We start from the raw sequence: 18,526 nt of genomic DNA, 5'->3' as shown, positions 1-18,526 counted from the left end.
GGGTAACTGCGCACACAAACCCCCACAGATGGCCGAGGGTTGCACTCCAGGTGGCTGTGTCTGTAGGGACAGGGATGGACATAGTCTGTGGGGCCCAGGCCTTATCTGAAAAGCATCCCCCATCCTCTGTGTATTAGCTCAGTGATTGAGGGCATAATTAAAAATGAAACAGCTGTCCAGATGCTAGCACAGGATGTCTGCCTAAGCGGGCAAGCACTTGGCTACCCAGTCCCCTAGCTCAGCCTCAGGGCGACTCAGGCTCACCAGGCAAGACTTGTCGCAGCCACGTTCTGTGTCCTTGTGACCACAGCCATCAGGGAAGTGACAGGGCTCCTGGTCTCCAGTGTTCTCCCTGAGTGCTAAGACCTTGGGGTCCTTGCAGTGCTTTCAGAGCTGGCCGGACTTGCCCGCAGAGTTCGCCTCCACCTTCCCCAGTGGCTGCCCCCTGGGCTCAGCTGCTTTTGTTCTTTATCTGCTCCAAACTCCTCTGACCAGGAGCCCGCCTGCCGGGGTAACTGGGGATTCTGCAAGTGCACTCCGCATTGGCCAGCCACTCCCGACTCAGGCTGCTGACCCCGGGCGTGGGTCTGGCCAGTCCAGTTGGGAGTGTCCCACTGACGGTGGGGTTGTCCGTCCTTCTTCCCCACAGGCCGGTCAGTACGGTGTGGCCCAGACACGGAGGCGGGCCATCATCCTGGCCGCGGCCCCTGGAGAGAAGCTCCCTCTGTTCCCGGAGCCACTGCACGTGTTTGCTCCCCGGGCCTGCCAGCTGAGTGTGGTGGTGGATGACAAGAAGTTTGTGAGCAACATAACCAGGTAGGTGGCCCCTGTTACTCCTCCACACACTGCTGAGCAGGCCTCAGTAGCTCATGGGGCCCGTGAGTGCTCCCTGGTGAGGCTTAGGGAGGAGAGGATGGTACGGCATCTGCCCTGCCACACGGTGCTCTGCCACATGGCGCTCTGCCACCTGTGGTCTCCAGTTCTGACCCTGCATCATCTGCCTACCTAGTAGATAGCACGTGCAGAGCGGCCAGCCCCATGCTTGGCTGTGGTCGTCCACAAAGCCCACGCCATAGCCCCATTCCCCCTTCCAGATGGCATCCAGACACACTGCCACCCATGTGACCTCGGGCAGTGCTGTGATCTCGGGAGAAGGCCATCTGAGCAGGCAGGGGGTGGCACCTGTGACAAGCGGACAGCTGCTGCGTGCATCTCCAGAGGTGTTGACCTCCTCCTCTGTTGCAGGTTGAGCTCGGGTCCTTTCCGGACCATCACGGTGCGAGACACGATGTCCGACCTGCCGGAGGTGCGGAATGGAGCCTCGGCACTGGAGATCTCCTACAACGGGGAGCCTCAGTCCTGGTTCCAGAGGCAGCTCCGGGGCGCACAGTACCAGCCCATCCTCAGGGACCACATCTGTAAGGTAATGGCACCCCGACAGAGCGGCTTCTCCTTGAGGCCCAGCCCAGCAGCCTCGTGGGAACAGTCAGCCTGTCCAAGACTCAGGGGAGACATGGAATCTGATCCCAGGCTCCTCCTCCCGAGTCCTCAGCCTTTGTGTGACCCCTGGCCTCTCCTGCATGGTCATGGGAAGTGTCAGAGCTCCCGCAGTCCTGGACTCTGTCTGGAATGGTGTCAAGCCACTGCCCACCCACCACTGCCTTCCCCCTCGCTGCCTCTCCCCACATGTTTTCCCCATCCCCTGGCACCACTCCCCTTCCCCCACCCTAAAGGCTCAGCTTAGATTCCCACGCTCTCCTACCCCTGCGCTGCCTCAGGTCCCTGCTGTGGCCTCGAGCCAAGTGCGATATCCCTGACTGTCTTTCCCGATGGGCGTGAGCCCCAGGGGGCTTCCTGGTCACCATGGTGTTCCCAGCACCCAGCCCACCATGGATGCTCGGATGCTGCTCACATGAGGTGACAGCTGGGCCCCCCACACTCTTTCAGGACATGAGTGCATTGGTGGCTGCCCGCATGCGGCACATCCCCTTGGCCCCAGGCTCAGACTGGCGCGATCTGCCCAACATCGAGGTGCGGCTCTCGGACGGCACCATGGCCAGGAAGCTGCGGTATACCCACCATGACAGGAAGAATGGCCGCAGCAGCTCTGGGGCCCTCCGTGGGGTCTGCTCCTGCGTGGAAGGTGGGGCCTGTAGGTTGTGGTTCCTGGTGGGCTGAGGGGAAGGAAGGCAGAGCCCTGGGCCTTTGGCCCGTGAACCTGGAGGCCAGGGCAAGGCACAGACACACCAAGGCTGGGTGTCCCAGAGAAGGTAGCTGCTGACCATGTTAAGTAGTAAAAGCAGGCTGGGTTCATGGCCCACACCTATAATCCCAGCACTTCGGGAAACCAAGGCGGGAGGATCACTTGAGCCTGGGAGGTTGAGGAGGCTACAGTGAGCTGTGATTGTGCCATTGCACTCCAGCCTGGGAGACAGAGTGAGACCCTGTCTCTAAAAAGAAAAAAAAAAAACAAATAAATAATAAAAGCAGGTCAGGCATGGTGGCTCACCCCTGTAATCCCAGCACTTTGGGAGGCCAAGGCAGGCAGATCACTTGAGATCAGGAGCTCGCGATCAGCCTGGCCAACATGGTGAAACCCCATCTCTATTAAAACTACAAAAATTAGCCGAGCATGGTGTCACACGCCTATAATCCCAGCTATTTGGGAGGCTGAGGCAGGAGAATCACTTGAACCCCATAGGCAGAGGTTGCAGTGAGCCAAGATCATGCCATTGCACTCCAGCCTGGGCAACAGAGCGTGACATATAGTACTAATAATAAAAACAGTGCCCAGAGAACGAGGATTGTTGGCTGCTCCACCCCAGGGGGCCCCTTGCACAGGAGGTGCCATCTCTGCCTCCCAAAGCTCTAAGAGCCACTGTCCCCCGTCCCAAGCCTATACCCCATCCCATAACTGCAGCCTCATCACTGTCCTGTCTTCCAGCCGGCAAAGCCTGCGACCCCGCAGCCAGGCAGTTCAACACCCTCATCCCCTGGTGCCTGCCCCACACTGGGAACCGGCACAACCACTGGGCTGGCCTCTATGGAAGGCTCGAGTGGGACGGCTTCTTCAGCACAACGGTCACCAACCCCGAGCCCATGGGCAAGCAGGTAGGTGGGGAGGGGGCATCCAAGGGCCTGGGTCAGGCCCTGTACTTGGAGGCCTAACTAGGCGGAGGTGTGGGTTTAGCCAAGTGGGGGATAGCACCCCAGGACCCCAGGCACCTGGCCTCTGCCTCCTGCCCCTCCGTGTCCATGGGACAGGCTCATAGGCCAAGGCCATGGCCGGACGCTGCCACGGTGCCATTTCCCTCCCTGTCCCCCACGGTGACCCGGCCTGGGTGCTACTGCCCTCGCCCACCGCGCCTCTCGCCCCCAGGGCCGTGTGCTCCACCCAGAGCAGCACCGCGTGGTGAGCGTGCGGGAGTGTGCCCGCTCCCAGGGCTTCCCTGATACCTACCGGCTCTTCGGCAACATCCTGGACAAGCACCGGCAGGTCAGTGGGGTGGCGCCCGCTGGGTCTGGACAGGAAGGAGGCTTCTGTGCCTGTCACCAGGTGGGGCTGGGGCCAGTGCAGTCACTTCCGGGAGGACACCTGCTGGCTGCCGGGTAGCCCCAGCACTCTCAGTGGGAAGACGGCCCACATGAGGGACAGTGCTGAGACATCTGAGTCAGGCTGCGTCCCTACGCTGGTTCCTTACTCTTTGTTTTTGAGGCAGAGATTGAACCAGAAGGACAGTCCGTCACACTAAAGGAGCAGGCTAAAACCCATGATGGCGACAGCTCGCTCGCCGTAGGATCAAATGAACTAGCACCTTAATTCCTACCTGCTTCTCAGGTGTCAGGTTGGCTTAACAAGTTAGTCTATGAGTTAGTCTTAGTTAAGTGTATTTTCATCAACATAGGGCACGCGCATTGCTTAAAAACCAGTGTCCAGGGTTCTTGTGAAAACCACATTTCACCCCTCCCCCTGAATCTGGTTCTCGGGAAGCAGCCACTCTTTTTTTTTTTTTTTTTTTGAGATGGAGCTTTGTTCTTTCGCCCAGGCTGGAGTGAAGTAGCGTGATCTCAGCTCACCGCAACTTCCACCCCCCTGGTTTTAAGTGATTCTCCTGCCTCAGCCTCTTGAGAAGCTGGGATTACAGTCATGTGCTACCACACCCGGCTAATTTTTGTATTTTTAGTAGAGACGGGGGTTTCACCATGTTGGCCAGGCTGGTCCCAAACTCTTGACCTCAGGTGATCTGCCTGCCTCGGCCTCCCAAAGTGCTGGGATCATAGGTATGAGCCACTGCGCCGGCCGGGGAAGCAGCCACTCTTAGCTGGGAGTGAAACATGTCTAGGTGGCCCATGTGTCTTTTTTTTTTTTTTTTTTTTTTTTTCTGAGACAGGGTCTCACTCTGTCCCCTAGGCTGGAGTATAGTGACATGATCTCTGCCCACTGCATCCTCCACCTCCAGGGTTCAAGTGATTCTCCTGCCCCAGCCTCCTGAGTAGCTGGGATTACAGGCATGTGCCACCATGCCCAACTAACTAGTTTTTGTACTTTTAGTAGAGACAGGGTTTCACCATGTTGGTGAGGCTGGTCTCGAACTCCTGGCCTCAACTAATCCACCTGCCTTGGCCTCCCAAAGTGCTGGGATTACAGGCGTGAGCCACTGCTCCCAGCCCCACGTGTCTTTGTCTCAAGTCTTTCTGAAGCTCTTCAAAAGCCCAGTGACTTGTGGCTGTGGGGCGGGATGATGGGCCAGTTGGAGGGTCCGAGGACCTTGTGCTGGAAGGGCTTTGGGCCCATGTGAGCAGGACCAGAACCCTTCCCCAAGGGGCGCAATGCCCAGGTTGTCCTCCATCTGAGCAGGGGCTGGCAGTACACCTGCCCCCGGGCCTCGGGCCTGGGCGTCCACATCAGGCATTGCCCTTCTCCCCTCCCGCAGGTGGGCAATGCCGTGCCACCGCCCCTGGCCAAAGCCATTGGCTTGGAGATCAAGCTCTGTATGTTGGCCAAAGCCCGAGAGAGTGCCTCAGGTATGGTGGGGTGGGCCAGGCTTCCTCTGGGGCCTGACTGCCCTCTGGGGGTACATGTGGGGGCAGTTGCTGGCCACCGCTCTGGGCTCTGGGACTCAAGCGGGTCACCTACCCACGTTCGTGTCCCCATCTTTCTCAAGGGGCTGCTGTGAGGATTGAGTGAGTTGCATGTGTCGAGTGCTTAGAGCAGGCGTGCTGCACACATCAGGCCTTTGGTCAGGTTGGCTGCTGGGCTGGCCCTGGGGCCATTTCCCTCACTCCTGCTTGGTGAATCTGGCTCAGCAGGCACCTGCCTCAGCTGCTCACTTGAGCGTCTGGGTCTAGAACCCTCTGGGGACCGTTTGAGGAGTGTTCAGTCTCCATGAACGTTCCCTTAGCACTCTGCCACTTACTGGGTCAGCTGTTACATCAGTACGTTAACGTTTCCTGATGGTCCATGTCTGTTACTCGCCTGTCATGTGGCGTGACACCGGGCGTGTTCCCCAGAGTGACTTTTCCTTTTATTTCCCTTCAGCTAAAATAAAGGAGGAGGAAGCTGCTAAGGACTAGTTCTGCCCTCCCGTCACCCCTGTTTCTGGCACCAGGAATCCCCAACATGCACTGATGTTGTGTTTTTAACATGTCAATCTGTCCGTTCACATGTGTGGTACATGGTGTTTGTGGCCTTGGCTGACATGAAGCTGTTGTGTGAGGTTCGCTTATCAACTAATGATTTAGTGATCAAATTGTGCAGTACTTTGTGCATTCTGGATTTTAAAAGTTTTTTATTATGCATTATATCAAATCTACCACTGTATGAGTGGAAATTAAGACTTTATGTAGTTTTTATATGTTGTAATATTTCTTCAAATAAATCTCTCCTATAAACCACCCTGGGTGGGGACTCGTGATTTGCACGGGACTTCTGGCTGAGGTCAGACAGGAACAAGCTCTTCCATGCTGAAGGTGACCCACATGGAGTTTGAAGCTAGCACGTTTGAAGCTAGACACTCCGGGTGTCTGTCTGTGTTTGTTCAGAACTGAGTCACGTGAGTTGATCCCCATGACATGCAAATGGAACTTGCTAGCGTAGCTTCCACGAAAGCCTTTTAAAGGAAGTCTTGGCTGGCCTTCCCCATGGCTGGTAGCCCTTCTTTTGTCTGGAGTGGGTTGTGATGCCTGGCAGCAGAGCAGCCGTCCTGTGACCATGAGGCAGAGCTCTGTGCTGCGACTGGTGGAATAAGGAGAGAGAAGTCACCACTGAGCTGCCCTTGGAGCCGCGGCCGCCCCATCCCCAAGCAAAACCTCTTCTTTAGTTGGGGTTTTTTTCTTTGCAAAGATTTTTTTTTTTTTTTTTTTTTGAGACAGATTCTTGCTCTGTTGCTCAGGCTGTAGTGCAGTGGGGCAGTCTCGGTTCAACGCAGCCTCTGCCTCCTGGGTTCAAGAAATTCTCCTGCCTCAGCCTCCCGAGTAGCTGGGATTGTAGGCGCCCATCACCATGCCCAGCTAATTTTTGTATTTTTAGTAGAGACAATGTTTCGCCATGTTGGCCAGGCTGGTCTTGAAATCCTGACCTGATCCGCCCACCTGGGCCTCCGAAAGTGCTGGGTTACAGGTGTGATCCACTGCACCCAGCCTCCCATTAGCTTTTTTTTTTTTTTTTTTTTTTTTTTTTTTTTTTTTTTTTTTGAGACAGTTTCATTCTTGTTGCCCAGGCTGGAGTGTGGTGGCACAATCTCTGCTCACTGCAACCTCCGCCTCCCAGGTTCAAGTGATTCTCCTGCCTCAGCCTCCCAAGTAGCTGGGATTACAGGCATGCGCCATCACACCCGACTAATTTTGTATTTTTAGTAGAGACGGGGTTTCTCCATGTTGGTCAGGCTGGTCTCAAACTCCCGACCTCAGGTGATCCACCTGCCTCGGCCTCCCAAAGTGCTGGGATTATAGGTGTGAGCCACTGTGCCTGGTCAGCATTTTTTAATAGTGACATAACACTTCTGTGTGTCCAGTGGCCACTGGATGTACCCTTTCTCTGTGATGGCCACATGACTGTCTTTGCTGGGAGCTCCCTGGGCATTTGGGATGACTGCCCCTGCTCAGTCATCCTGGCTCATCATGTCTGTGCCATACAGAGACCTCCCATTTTTAGGAAGTCAATTTATATATGTCATTCTTAGTGTTTTGTAGCCTGTTTATTTTTGAGACGGATTCTCACTCTGTTGCCCAGGCTGGAGTGCAGTGGCGCGATCTCTGCTCACCACAACCTCCGCCTCCCGGGTTTAAGCAATTCTCCTGCCTCAGCCTCCCAAGTAGCGGGGATTGAGTAGCTGGGATTACAGGCGCCTGCCACCACATCTGCCTAATTTTTGTTAATTTAGTAGAGACAGCGTTTTGCCATGTTGGCCAGGATGGTCTCGAACTCCTGACCTCAAGTGATCCTCCCGCCTTGGCCTCCCAAAGTGCTGGCATTACAAGCATGAGTCACCGTGCCCGGCCTTTGTAGCCTATTTAGAAACGCCTTCCCTCCCCCCACCAAGAGATCTTAAACATGTATCTTCTTCCACATTTCTGACATTCCCATTTTAACACATGAATCACTTTTGTAAGGACTAAAAATGGGGATCTCAGCTTATTTTTTGAATAAGACTGATAGCAAATGCACACAGCAAAGTACAACAGCTCAGCTTGACATATGGTAAAGTTCCCCCATCCGAGATTTTTTTTAAAATATACTTTCTGCTGCTATTTTAAGCTAAAAAATTCATTTTAAAGTATATAATGAGTATAATGAGTTTTCTTTTTCTGGATTCCGAGGCACCTTGATCAAGACAACTGAATCTTTGTACTAATGCATAGTGTGACCTTGTGAGAAAACAATCACCCATGTACCTATTATCTTTTTTTATTTTCTATTTTTTTGAGACAGGGTCTCAGTCTGTCACCCAGGCTGGAGTGCAGTGGCCTGATCTCGGCTCATGGCAACCTCCACCTCCTGGGTGCAAGTGATCCCCTGCCTCCGTGTAACTGGGACTACAGGAGTATACCATCATATGTAGCTAATTCTTGTTTTGTTTTTTTTGTTTTTTGAGATGGGGTTTCACTCTTGTTGCCCAGGCTGGAGTGCAATGGTGCAATCTCAGCTCACTGCAGCCTCTACCTCCAGGGTTCAAGGGGTCCTCCTGCCCCAGCCTCCCAAGTAGCTGGGATTACAGGCGTGTGCCCTAGAGACGGGCTTTCACCATGTTGCCAAGGCTGTTCTCGAGCTCCTGACCCCAAGTGATCAGCCCACCTCAGCCTCCCAAAGTGTTGGGATTACAGGCATGAGCCACCACACCAGGCCTAATTTTTACTTATGTAGAGATGCAGTCTCACTATATTGCCTAGGCTGGTCTCAAACTCCTGGCCTCAAGCAATCCTCCCGCTTGGCCTCCTAAAGTGCTAGATTACAGGTATCTGCCACCATACCCAGCCGATAGTGTCAATTTTTTTTTTTTTTAAATGAGATGGAGTTGTGGTCTTGTTGCCCAGGCTGGAGTGCAATGGCATGATCTTGGCTCACTGCAACCTCTGCCTCCTGGGTTCAAGCGATTCTCCTGCCTCAGCCTCCCGAGTAGCTGAGATTACAGGCGCCTGCCACCACGCCCAGCTAATTTTAGTAGAGATGGGGTTTCACCATGTTGGCCAGGCTGGTCTCGAACGCCTGACAACAGGTGATCCACCCACCTTGGCCTCCAAAAGTGCTGGGATTACAGGCGTGAGCCACCGTGCCCGGTGATAGTGTCTATTAAGACTGCCTTTACAAAACTTAGTGGGACATGGTGGCATGTGCCTGTAGTCCCAGCTACTCAGGAACATGAAGTGGGAGAATCGCTTGAGCCCACGAGGTGGAGGTTGCAGTAGCAATCTCAGCTCATTGCAACCGAGCTTGTGCCACTGCACTCCAGCCTGGGTAACACAGCGAGACCCTGTCTCAAAAATAAACTGCTTTGGGCCGGGCACAGTGGCTCACGCCTATAATTCCAACACTTTGGGAGGCCCAGGCAGGTGGATCACCTGAGGTCAGGAGTTTAAGACCACCCTGGCCAACAGGGTGAAACCCCATCTCTAGTATAAATACAAAAATCAGCCAGGTGTGGTGGTACATGCCTGTAATCCCAGCTACTTGGGAGATTGAGGCAGAATTGCTTGAACCTGGGAGGTGGCGGCTGCAGTGAGCCACGATCGCGCCACCGTACTCCAGCCTGGGTGACAAAGCAAGACTGTCTCGAAAAAAAAAATAAACTGTCTTGCACCTCGAAGGTTGTCTTACCTAGGAATCTCTCTCGTTCCTCTATTTTTGAAAATTGGGGTAGAATATGAAATATGCAAGTCCTAAATGTTCAGCTTAAATTTCGAGAAGTGAATATAGCACTGTAGCCTACATCCTTATCAAGATAGAGAATGTCTCTGTCACCTCAGGTCACCTGTGCCTCTTCCCACTTGATCTCCTCCTTCCCAGTCCCTGGGCAGCCTCCCATCCAGTTTTGTCTCCATAGATGACATTTGCCCGTTCAGGCCAGCATGGGCTCTTGTATTTCAGATCTTTCAGCATAAATGCCTTTGGGATTCATCCATGCCGTTAATATGTGTATCAGTTTTGTCCTTTTTAAAAATATATATATATATATTTTAGAGGCAGGATCTTGCTCTGTTGCCCAGGCTGGAGTGCAGTGATGTTCTACTGCAGCCTTGATCTCCTGGGCTTAAGTGATCCTCCTGCCTCAGCCTTCTGAGTAGCTGGAACTACAGGCACATGCCACCATGCCCAGCTAAGTTTTACATTTTTTTTGTGGAGATGGGGTCTCACTGTGTTGCTCAGGGTGGTCTCAAACTCCTGGCCTCACGGGATCCTCCTACCTTAGCTTCTGCAGTAGCTGGGACCACAGGCATGTGCCGCCATACCCAGCTAATCATTATTTTTGTTTTTATTTATTTTTGAGACGGAATCTCACTCTGTCAGCAGGCTGGAGTGCGGTGATGCGATCTTGGCTCACTGCAACCTCTGCCTCCCGGGTTCAAGCTATTCCCATGCCTCAGTCTCCCGAGTAGCTGGGATTACAGGCCCGCCACCAGGCCTGGCTAATTTCTATGTTTTTAGTAGAGATGGGGTTTTGCCATGTTGGCCGGGCTGGTCTCAGACTCCTGGGCTCAAGCGATCTGCCTGCCTCGGCCTCCCAAAGTGCTGGGATTACAACATGAGCTACCATGCCTGGTAGCTGATTTTTATATTTTTGTAGACAGGGTCTCGCTTTGTTGCCCAGGCTGGTCTCAGACTCCTGGGCTCAAGCGATCTATCTGCCTTGGCATCCCCAAATGCTGGGATTATAGGCATGAACCACTGCACCTGGACAAGAATATAATATATTAACTATACTCACTATGTTATACAATGAATCTCTTAGAATGCCTTTATTTGAACTTTTTTTCTTTATATTGTTTGGAAACAACTACAGTCTCAAGAGCAGCAGATTGAATTGAGATGCAGGTCAGGCCTTTGTATCCAAGGGTTCCACCTCTGGCATTCAACCAACCACAGATTTAAAATATTCAGAAAAAGTCCACAAAGTTCCAAAAAGCAAAACTTGTATTTGCCACTTACCAAGTACTACGTGGAATCCAGGAGAATAAAGCAACGTGTAGACATTATGTCAGGTATTACAAATAATCTAGAGACGACATAAAGTACACAGGAGAGTCCGGGCGCAGTGGCTCACGCCTGTAATCCCAGCACTTTGGGAGGCCAAGGTAGGAGGAACACTTGAGGCCAGGAGTTCAAGACCAGCCTGGCCAACATGGCGAAACGCCCTCTCTACAAAAAATACAAAAACTTGCTGAGCATGGTGGCACACACCTGTAGTCCCAGCTACTCCAGAGGCTGAGATGGGAGGATCACTTGAGCCCAGCAGGTGGAGGTTGCATTGAGCCGAGATTGCGCTAGCCTGGGTGACAAAGCAAGACTCTGTCAAAAAGTAACGTACACAGGAGAATATGTGTAGTGTATATGCAAATACTATGCCATTTTATTTTATTTTATTTTATCTTATTTTATATTTGAGACAGAGTCTCACTCTGTCGCCCAGGCTGGAGTGCAGTAGCACAATCTTGGCTCACTGCAACCTCTGCTTCCCAGGTTCAAGCGATTCTCCTGCCTCAGCCTCCCAAGTAACTGAGATTACAGGCATATGCCACCACGCCCGGCTAATTTTTTTGTATTTTTAGTAGAGACGGGGTTTCACCATGTTGGTCAAGCTGGTCTTGAACTCCTGACCGCAAATGATCCACCCGCCTCAGCCTCCCAAAGTGCTGGAACTACAGATGTGAGCCACCATGCCCGGCCTATGACATTTTATATTAGGGATTTGAGCACATTCTGATTTTGGTACCACATGGGGTCCTAGAACCAATCCCCTGGGGATACTGAGGGATGGCTGGACATAGATTTGTATACACATGTGTATCCACATCTAGGCTACTTTTCTAGGAGTTGAATGACTGGGTTGAAACTTAAAACTGGCACATCCGCTAAAAATCAAGCAGGTGTTTTATAGGGATTTCATTAACTTTGCAGACTTCTGGAAGAATTGACATGTTAATGACAAGCCTTCCTTCCTAAGAACAGGGTTTGTCCTGTTTGTTCAGGAATTCCTTTGTGTCCACAGCTTTTCATCCAGATCTTGCAGACTTCATAACTTGATTCCTAAGTATTTAGTCCCTTCATTACTAATATAAATGGGATATTTTCTTGATATCTACACCGTGGTCCTTTGCCTATGGAGAGATGCTCCATTTGTATTGGCTGTGATTTTATAAACTGTTTTTTGAATCTAACCAACTTGTTGAATTCCTTTTTTTTTTTTTGGAGATGGAGTCTCGCTCTGTCACCCAAGCTGCAGTGCAGTGGCGCGATCTCTGCTCACTGCAACCTCCATCTTTGGGTTCAAGGGATTCTCTTGCCTCAGCCTTTTGAGTAGCTGGGATTACAGGCATGGGCCATCACACCTAGCTAAGGTTTGTTGTATTTTTAGTAGAGATTGGGTTTCACCATGTTGGCCAGGCTGGTCTCGAACTCCTGACCTCGGGTGATCCGCCTGCCTCAGCCTCCCAAAGTGCTAGGATTACAGGTGTGAGCCACCGTGCCTGGCCTGAATTTCCTTGTTTTTAATCCCACTTTTTCAGCGGTCACAGTTTCAGGTATACGATCCTTCACCAAGAACAACAACTTGAGGATGTACTTTGGTGTAAGAATTAGAAACCATTGTCTTTTCTTTTTAGAGACAGGGTCTTGTTCTTTCACCCAGACTGGACTGCAGTGATGTGATCATAGCTCACTGCAGCCTCGAACTCCTTCGCTCCAGAGATCCCCCGACCTCAGTCTCTGGAGTAGCTGGGACTACAGGTATGTACCATCACGCCTAACTAATTTTTATTTTTATTTTTAGTAAAGATGAGTTCTTGCTATGTTGCCCAGGCTGGTCTCAAACTCCTGGGCTCCAATGATCATCCCTCCTCATCCTTCCAAAGTGCTGGGATTACAGGTGTAAGCCACCGTGCCTGGCTTTGTTTTTCCTTTTTATGTATGATTATTTTTTGTAAAGATGGCGTCTCACTCTGTTGCCCAGGCTGGTCTCCAGTGATTTCAGTTCTTTTAAGTATAAAGCAGATGTGGAAGCGCTGGGTCATTTGGTAGTTCTATTTTTAATTTTTTGAGGAGCCACCATACCATAGTTCATAGTGGAAGGCTGTTTTTTTAATGAAATAAACATGTAAGGCCGAGGTGCCCGTCTACTTCCCTAGAAAAACCACAGTAAGGACATTTCCATGTCTCCTTTCTGCCCCTGTTTTTTGACTGTTACCACATCTGCATGTCCACCAATTTAGTATTTCCTTCTTTTTATTTCTATTCACTTTTTTTTTTTTTTTTTTGAGATGGAGTCTCTGTCGCCCAGGCTGGAGATGCAGTGGCGCAATCTTGGTTCGCTGCAACCTCCGCCTCCTGAGTTCAAGTGATTCTCCTGCCTCAGCCTCCTTAGTAGCTGGGATTACAGGCACGCACCACCACACCCAGCTGTTTTTTTTTTTTTTTTTTTGAAACAGAGTTACCTTCTTGTTGCCCAGGCTGGATGCAATGGCAGGATCTCGGCTCACCGCAACCTCCACCTCCTGGGTTCAAGCGATTCTCCTGCCTCAGCCTCCTGAGTAGCTGGGATTACAGGCATGCGCCACCAAGCCCAGCTAATTTTGTATTTTTAGGAGAGACGGGGTTTCTCCATGTTGGTCAGGCTGGTCTCGAACTCCCAACCTCAGGTGATCCACTTGCCTTGGCCTCCCAAAGTGCTGGGATTACAGGCGTGAGCCACCATGCCTGGCCACACCCAGCTGATTTTTGTATTTTTAGTAGAGATGGGGTTTTATCATGTTGGCCAGGCTCGTCTCGAACTCCTGACCTCAAGTGATCCTCCCACCTTGGCCTCCCAAAGTGCTGGGATTACAGGTGTGAGCCACTGCGCATGGCCTATTTTTATTTTTTTTAAGAAAGTCTTGGCCAGGCGCGGCAGCTCACACCTATAATCCCAGCACTTTGGGAGGCCAAGGCAGGCGAATCACCTGAGTTTGGAGTTCAAGACTAGCCTGGCCAACATGGAGAAACCCCGTCTCTACTAAAAATACAAAATTAGCTGGGCATAGTGGCGCATGCCTGTAATTCCAGCTACTAGGGAAGCTGAGGCGGGAGAATCACTTGAACCCGGGAGGTGGAGGTTGCGGTGAGCTGAGATCATGCCATTGCACTCCAGCCTAGGCAACAAGAGCAAAACTCCATCTCAAAAAAAAAAAAAAAAAAAAAGAGTCTCGCTCCATCCCCCAGGCTGGAGTGCAGTGGCACAGTATCGGTTCACGGCAACCTCTGCCTCCCGGGTTCAAGGGATTGCCATGCCTCAGCCTCCCAAGCAGCTGGGATTACAGATGCCTGCTACCACACCTGGCTAATTTTTGTATTTGTAGTAGACAATGGGGGGTTTTGCTGTGTTGGCCAGGCTGGTCTCAAACTCCTGATCTCAGGGTATCCTCCTGCCTTGACCTCACAACGTGCTGGGATTACAGACGTGATCCACTGTGCCTGGCAGAAACAGGACCTTTAGAGAGAAAATTAAACCCAGATGTGGTGGCTCATGCCTGTAATCCCAGCACGTTGGGAGGCCGTGGCAGGCAGACCACTTGAGATCAGGAGTTTGAGACCAGCCTAGCCAACTTGGTGAAACCCCGTCTCTATTAGAAATACAAAAATACAAAAATTAGCCGGGTGTGGTGACACATGCCTGTAGACCCAGCTACTCGGGAGGCTGAGGCAGGAGAATCACTGGAACCCAGGAGGTAGAGGTTGCCATTAGCTGAGATTGCACCACTGCACTCCAGCCTGGACTACAGAGTGAGACTTCACCTTAAAAAAAAATTTTTAAAAAAAGTTTAAATGAAGTCATTAGGGTGGGCCCTAATTCAATATGACTGATGTCCTTAGAAGAAGAGATTGGGACATAGACACACACAGAGGAGGCCACGTGAGGACAGAGGGAGAAGGTGCCCACCTCAGAAGAAACCAACCCTGCCGACACTGATTTTGGACTTCCAGCCTCCAGAACTGAGAAAATAAATGTGTGCTGTTTAAGTCTCCTAGTCTGTGATATTTTGTTGTGAAAATGTGAGAGAAAGTAACTAATGTTAAGCTGGGTTTGCTCAATTCTGTTTTCCAGCGTAATTTCACAAAGCCACTGACTCTGAGACACGTCTGTGCAGCTTTACAGAACAAGGCTTTGAAGACAAAACAGGGTAGAGCACAGGGCACCCCATGTCTCTTGCCCGAGTCACTATATTCCTTAAATGAGTCTGGGCACAGTGGTTCATGCCTGTGATCCCAGCATTTTGGGAGACCAGGGCAAGAGCATCACCTTAGCCTGGAGAGGTCGAGGCTGCAGTGAGCTGTGATTGTGCCACTGCACTCCAGCCTGGGTGACAGAGAAAGACCCTGTCTCAAAAAAAAAAAAAAAAAAAGGCGTGCCGGGTGCGGTGGCTTGTGCCTGTAATCTCAGCACTTTGGGAGGCCCAGGCAGGCAGATCACCTGAGGTCGGGAGTTCGAGACTACCCTGACCAATATGGAGAAACCCCGTCTCTACTAAAAATACAAAATTAGCCGGGCGTGGTGGTGCGTGCTTGTAATCCCAGCTACTCAGGAGGCTGAGGTGGGAGAATCGCTTGAACCCAGGAGGCAAAGGTTGCAGTGAGCTGAGATCGCACCACTGCACTCCAGCACTCCAGCCTGGGCAACAGAGCAAGACTCTGTCTCAAAAAAAAAAAAAAAAAAGGAAACTAGGCCGGGCATGGGTGGGTCATGCCTGTAATCCCAGCACTTTGGGAGGCCAAGGCGGGCAGATCACAAGGTCAGGAGATCGAGACTATCCTGGCTAACAAGGTGAAACCCTGTCTCTACTAAACATACAAAAATTAGCTGGGCGTGGTGGTGGGCGCCTGTAGTACCAGCTACTCAGGAGGCTGAGGCAGGAGAATGGCGTGAACCCGGGAGGCAGAGCTTGCAGTGACCTGAGATTGCACCACTGCCCTCCAGCCTGGGCAACAGAGCGAGACTCCATCTCAAAAAAAAAAAAAAGGACTTGGTTCAAACCTTTTCCTACACATAAAATAATATCTAATGGGCTTAGGGTATTACGCTTCTGTAATCTATAACCAGATGTACTCTTGCACCCAAACCTTGATGTGGCTCACACCTGTGTAATCCCAGCACTTGGCTCACTGCAGCCTCACCTCCTGGGCTCCAGCAATTCTCCTGCCTCAGCCTCCTGAGTAGCTGGGATTACAGACATGCACCAACATGCTCAGGTAATTTTTGTATTTTTAATAGAGATGGTTTTTCACCACGTTTGCCAGGCTGGTCTTGAACTCCTGACCTCAGGTCATCTGCCTGCCTTGGCCTCCCAAAGTGCTGGGATTACAGACGTGAGCCACTGTGCTCAGGCTCTTTCTTAGAGACAGGGTTTTTGCTCTGTCACCCAGGCCAGAGTGTAATGGCACAATCATAGCTCACTGCAGCCTTGACCTCCTGGGCTCAAGCAATCCTCCTACCTCAGCCTCCCAAGTAGCTGGGACTACAGGCGTGCATTACCACACCCAGCAATTTTTTGTGTGTAGTGATGGGGTCTCAATGATGTTGCCTAGTCTGGTCTTGAACTCCTGGGCTCAAGAAATCTTTCTGCCTTGGCCTCCCAAAGTGCTGGGATTATAGGCACGAACCACAGTGCCCAGCCAAGAAATATATTTATATGTTACATCTCACATATATTACATAAATGCATATGATATATTAATACATGTCCAAAAATAATCTTTCCTTTCTTGGTGCCTTCTTTCCAAAGCATTCCTCATTAACAGGTTCTGATTCTTTCTTTCCAGGAAATGATTTGCATATATCTGCATATCTATGTGCTATTAAAGATTTACACAAATTGGTTCCTGTAATATATGCCATTTTATATATCGCTTCCTCTTTTTTTTTTTTTGAGATGGAGTCTTGCTCTGTCGCCCAGGCTGGAGTGCAATGGCGATTCTCCTGCCTCAGCCTCCCAAGTAGCTGGGATTACAGGCGCCCACCACCATGGCCAGATTTTTTTTTTTTGTATTTTTAGTAGAGACGGCATCTCACCGTGTTGGCCAGGGGCTGGTCTTGAGCTCCTGACCTCAGGTGATCCACCCACCTCGGCCTTCCGATTACAGGCACCCGGCCTGTTTCCCTATAACATCTTTACTACCACTGGGTGATACTGAATTTTCAAAGCTTTGCCCAGTCCGCTAGGTTGTTTGGATTTTGTGTTGCTCAGAGTACATTTGAGTAAGCTTGTAAAAATGTTTATCAGCTTTGGACCAGCTTCATATTTTCACCAATATAGCCAGGCCACCCTCCTGAAGGGCTGCAGCGGCGTGCCTCTCTTTCCTGCTCTCCAGCTAATGTTTTCCCTCCACTTGGTTCTCTACAGGCTTCTAGAATAATTTTTTCCATAAGAAAAGCTGGTGATATTCCAAACACTTGAGTGGCCTCCTCAATCACACCTCAGAGGATAAAAAGCATACACATTTTTTTCCTGTCTTCTTATTTATTTTTCTCAGGGCATTCTCCCTTACAAGTTTTTTTTGTTTTGTTTTGTTTGTTGCATGTGTGTGTGTGTGCGTGTGTGTTTTTGAGACAGGGTCTCTCTCTGTTGCCCAGGCTGAAGTACAGTCGCATGAGCATGGCTCAACCTCCTGGGCTGAAGCTATTCTCCCACCTCAGCCTCCTGAGTATCTGGGACTACAGGCACACAGAACTATGCCCAGCTGATTAAAAAAAATTTTTTTTTGTAAGGGCCGGGCGCAGCGGCTCACATCTGTAATCCCAGCACCTTGGGAGGCCGAGGTGGGCCCCCGTCTCTACTAAAAACATAAAAATTAGCATGGCATGGTGGTGGTCGTCTGTAATCTCAGCTACTCGGGAGGCTGAGGCAGGAGAATCACTAGAACCCGGAAGGCAGAGATTGCAGTGAGCCGAGATTGCGCCACTGCACTCCAGCCTGGGCGACAGAGTGAGACTCCATCTCAAAAAAAAAAAAAAAGTTGTTTTTTAGAGATGGGGGTCTTACTATGTGTTGCCCAGGCTGGTCGAACTCCAAGGCCGAAGTGATCCTTCTGCCTCAGTCTCCCAAAGTTCTGGGATTACAGGTGCGGGCCACCACACCCAGCTAATTTTTGTATTTTTAGTAAAGACGGGGTTTCGCCATGTTGCCCAGGCTGGTCTTGAACTCCTGACTTCAAGAGATCTGCCCACCTTGGCCTCTCAAAGTGCTGGGATTACAGGCGTGAGCCACTGCGTCCGGCATTGTCAAACTTTTTTTGTTCATTATCACCCTCCTTAGGAGAAAACCCGAATTATTCTAAAATTGAATTTACATCAACTAAATTAATTTCAATTTAATTACATTTAATATCTCTCTAAAGGCAGAAACTAAATACTTAGGAATAAATGTCTGATAGAGCTGGCTTTGGAAGACCACAATATCTAAGATTTTTTTCCTCCCTGAAAACCAGTTTTTTCCCCTGCGGAGTCATCATGAATCACTTCAACTGAGGACGGTTGTGCTTAGAGCAAGGAGCTGAGCAATAAAGAAGTAAACGCACAAAATTATACCGGAAAGCCAAGAACGCTACAAAGAAAAGAAGAGGGAGTGGCTGAGGAGAGGCCACTTGGCATCTGAATCATTGGGATCGGGAAAGAAGACAAGGAACAGTTTAAGCAAAAGGATTGTTTTCCCTGAGCTTTGGTTTCTTTTTTCTTTCTTTTTTTTTTTTCTTTTTTAGAGACAGGGGTCTCACTATGTTGCCCAGGCTTGTCTCAAACTCCTGGTGTCAAGCCATCCCCACGCCTCAGTCTCCCAAAGTGCGGGATTA

At 50.6% G+C, this 18,526-nt stretch overlaps 1 protein-coding gene across 12 annotated transcripts in view; it reads left to right on the top strand.

Annotated features, from left to right (window-relative positions):
* The window catches only part of DNMT1 (DNA methyltransferase 1), a 73,939-nt gene extending 55,419 nt beyond the window's left edge, over window positions 1–18,520 (top strand). For 2 of the 12 annotated variants that reach the window (XM_054539630.2, XM_054539629.2), the window contains exons 34-40: window positions 650–816; window positions 1,246–1,423; window positions 1,948–2,143; window positions 2,945–3,111; window positions 3,380–3,496; window positions 12,316–12,439; window positions 18,167–18,520. In XM_054539630.2, the coding sequence (XP_054395605.2) occupies window positions 650–816; window positions 1,246–1,423; window positions 1,948–2,143; window positions 2,945–3,111; window positions 3,380–3,496; window positions 12,316–12,439; window positions 18,167–18,192 (975 nt within the window). In that variant the 3' untranslated portion in view covers window positions 18,193–18,520. Of the gene's footprint in view, window positions 1–649; window positions 817–1,245; window positions 1,424–1,947; window positions 2,153–2,944; window positions 3,112–3,379; window positions 3,497–4,934; window positions 5,026–5,539; window positions 5,896–12,315; window positions 12,440–14,557; window positions 14,707–18,166 lie in introns of those variants that run through there. The other 10 variants (XM_054539627.2, XM_054539626.2, XM_024237973.3 and 7 more) reach the window with 7 other exon arrangements.
* Window positions 18,521–18,526: the final 6 nt, after the last annotated feature.

This window comes from Pongo abelii, chromosome 20, assembly GCF_028885655.2.
Source record: "Pongo abelii isolate AG06213 chromosome 20, NHGRI_mPonAbe1-v2.0_pri, whole genome shotgun sequence".
NCBI classification, from domain to species: domain Eukaryota; kingdom Metazoa; phylum Chordata; class Mammalia; order Primates; family Hominidae; genus Pongo; species Pongo abelii.
Note: the sequence above shows the minus strand (reverse complement) of the source record. Positions and strands in the feature narration are given on the sequence as shown.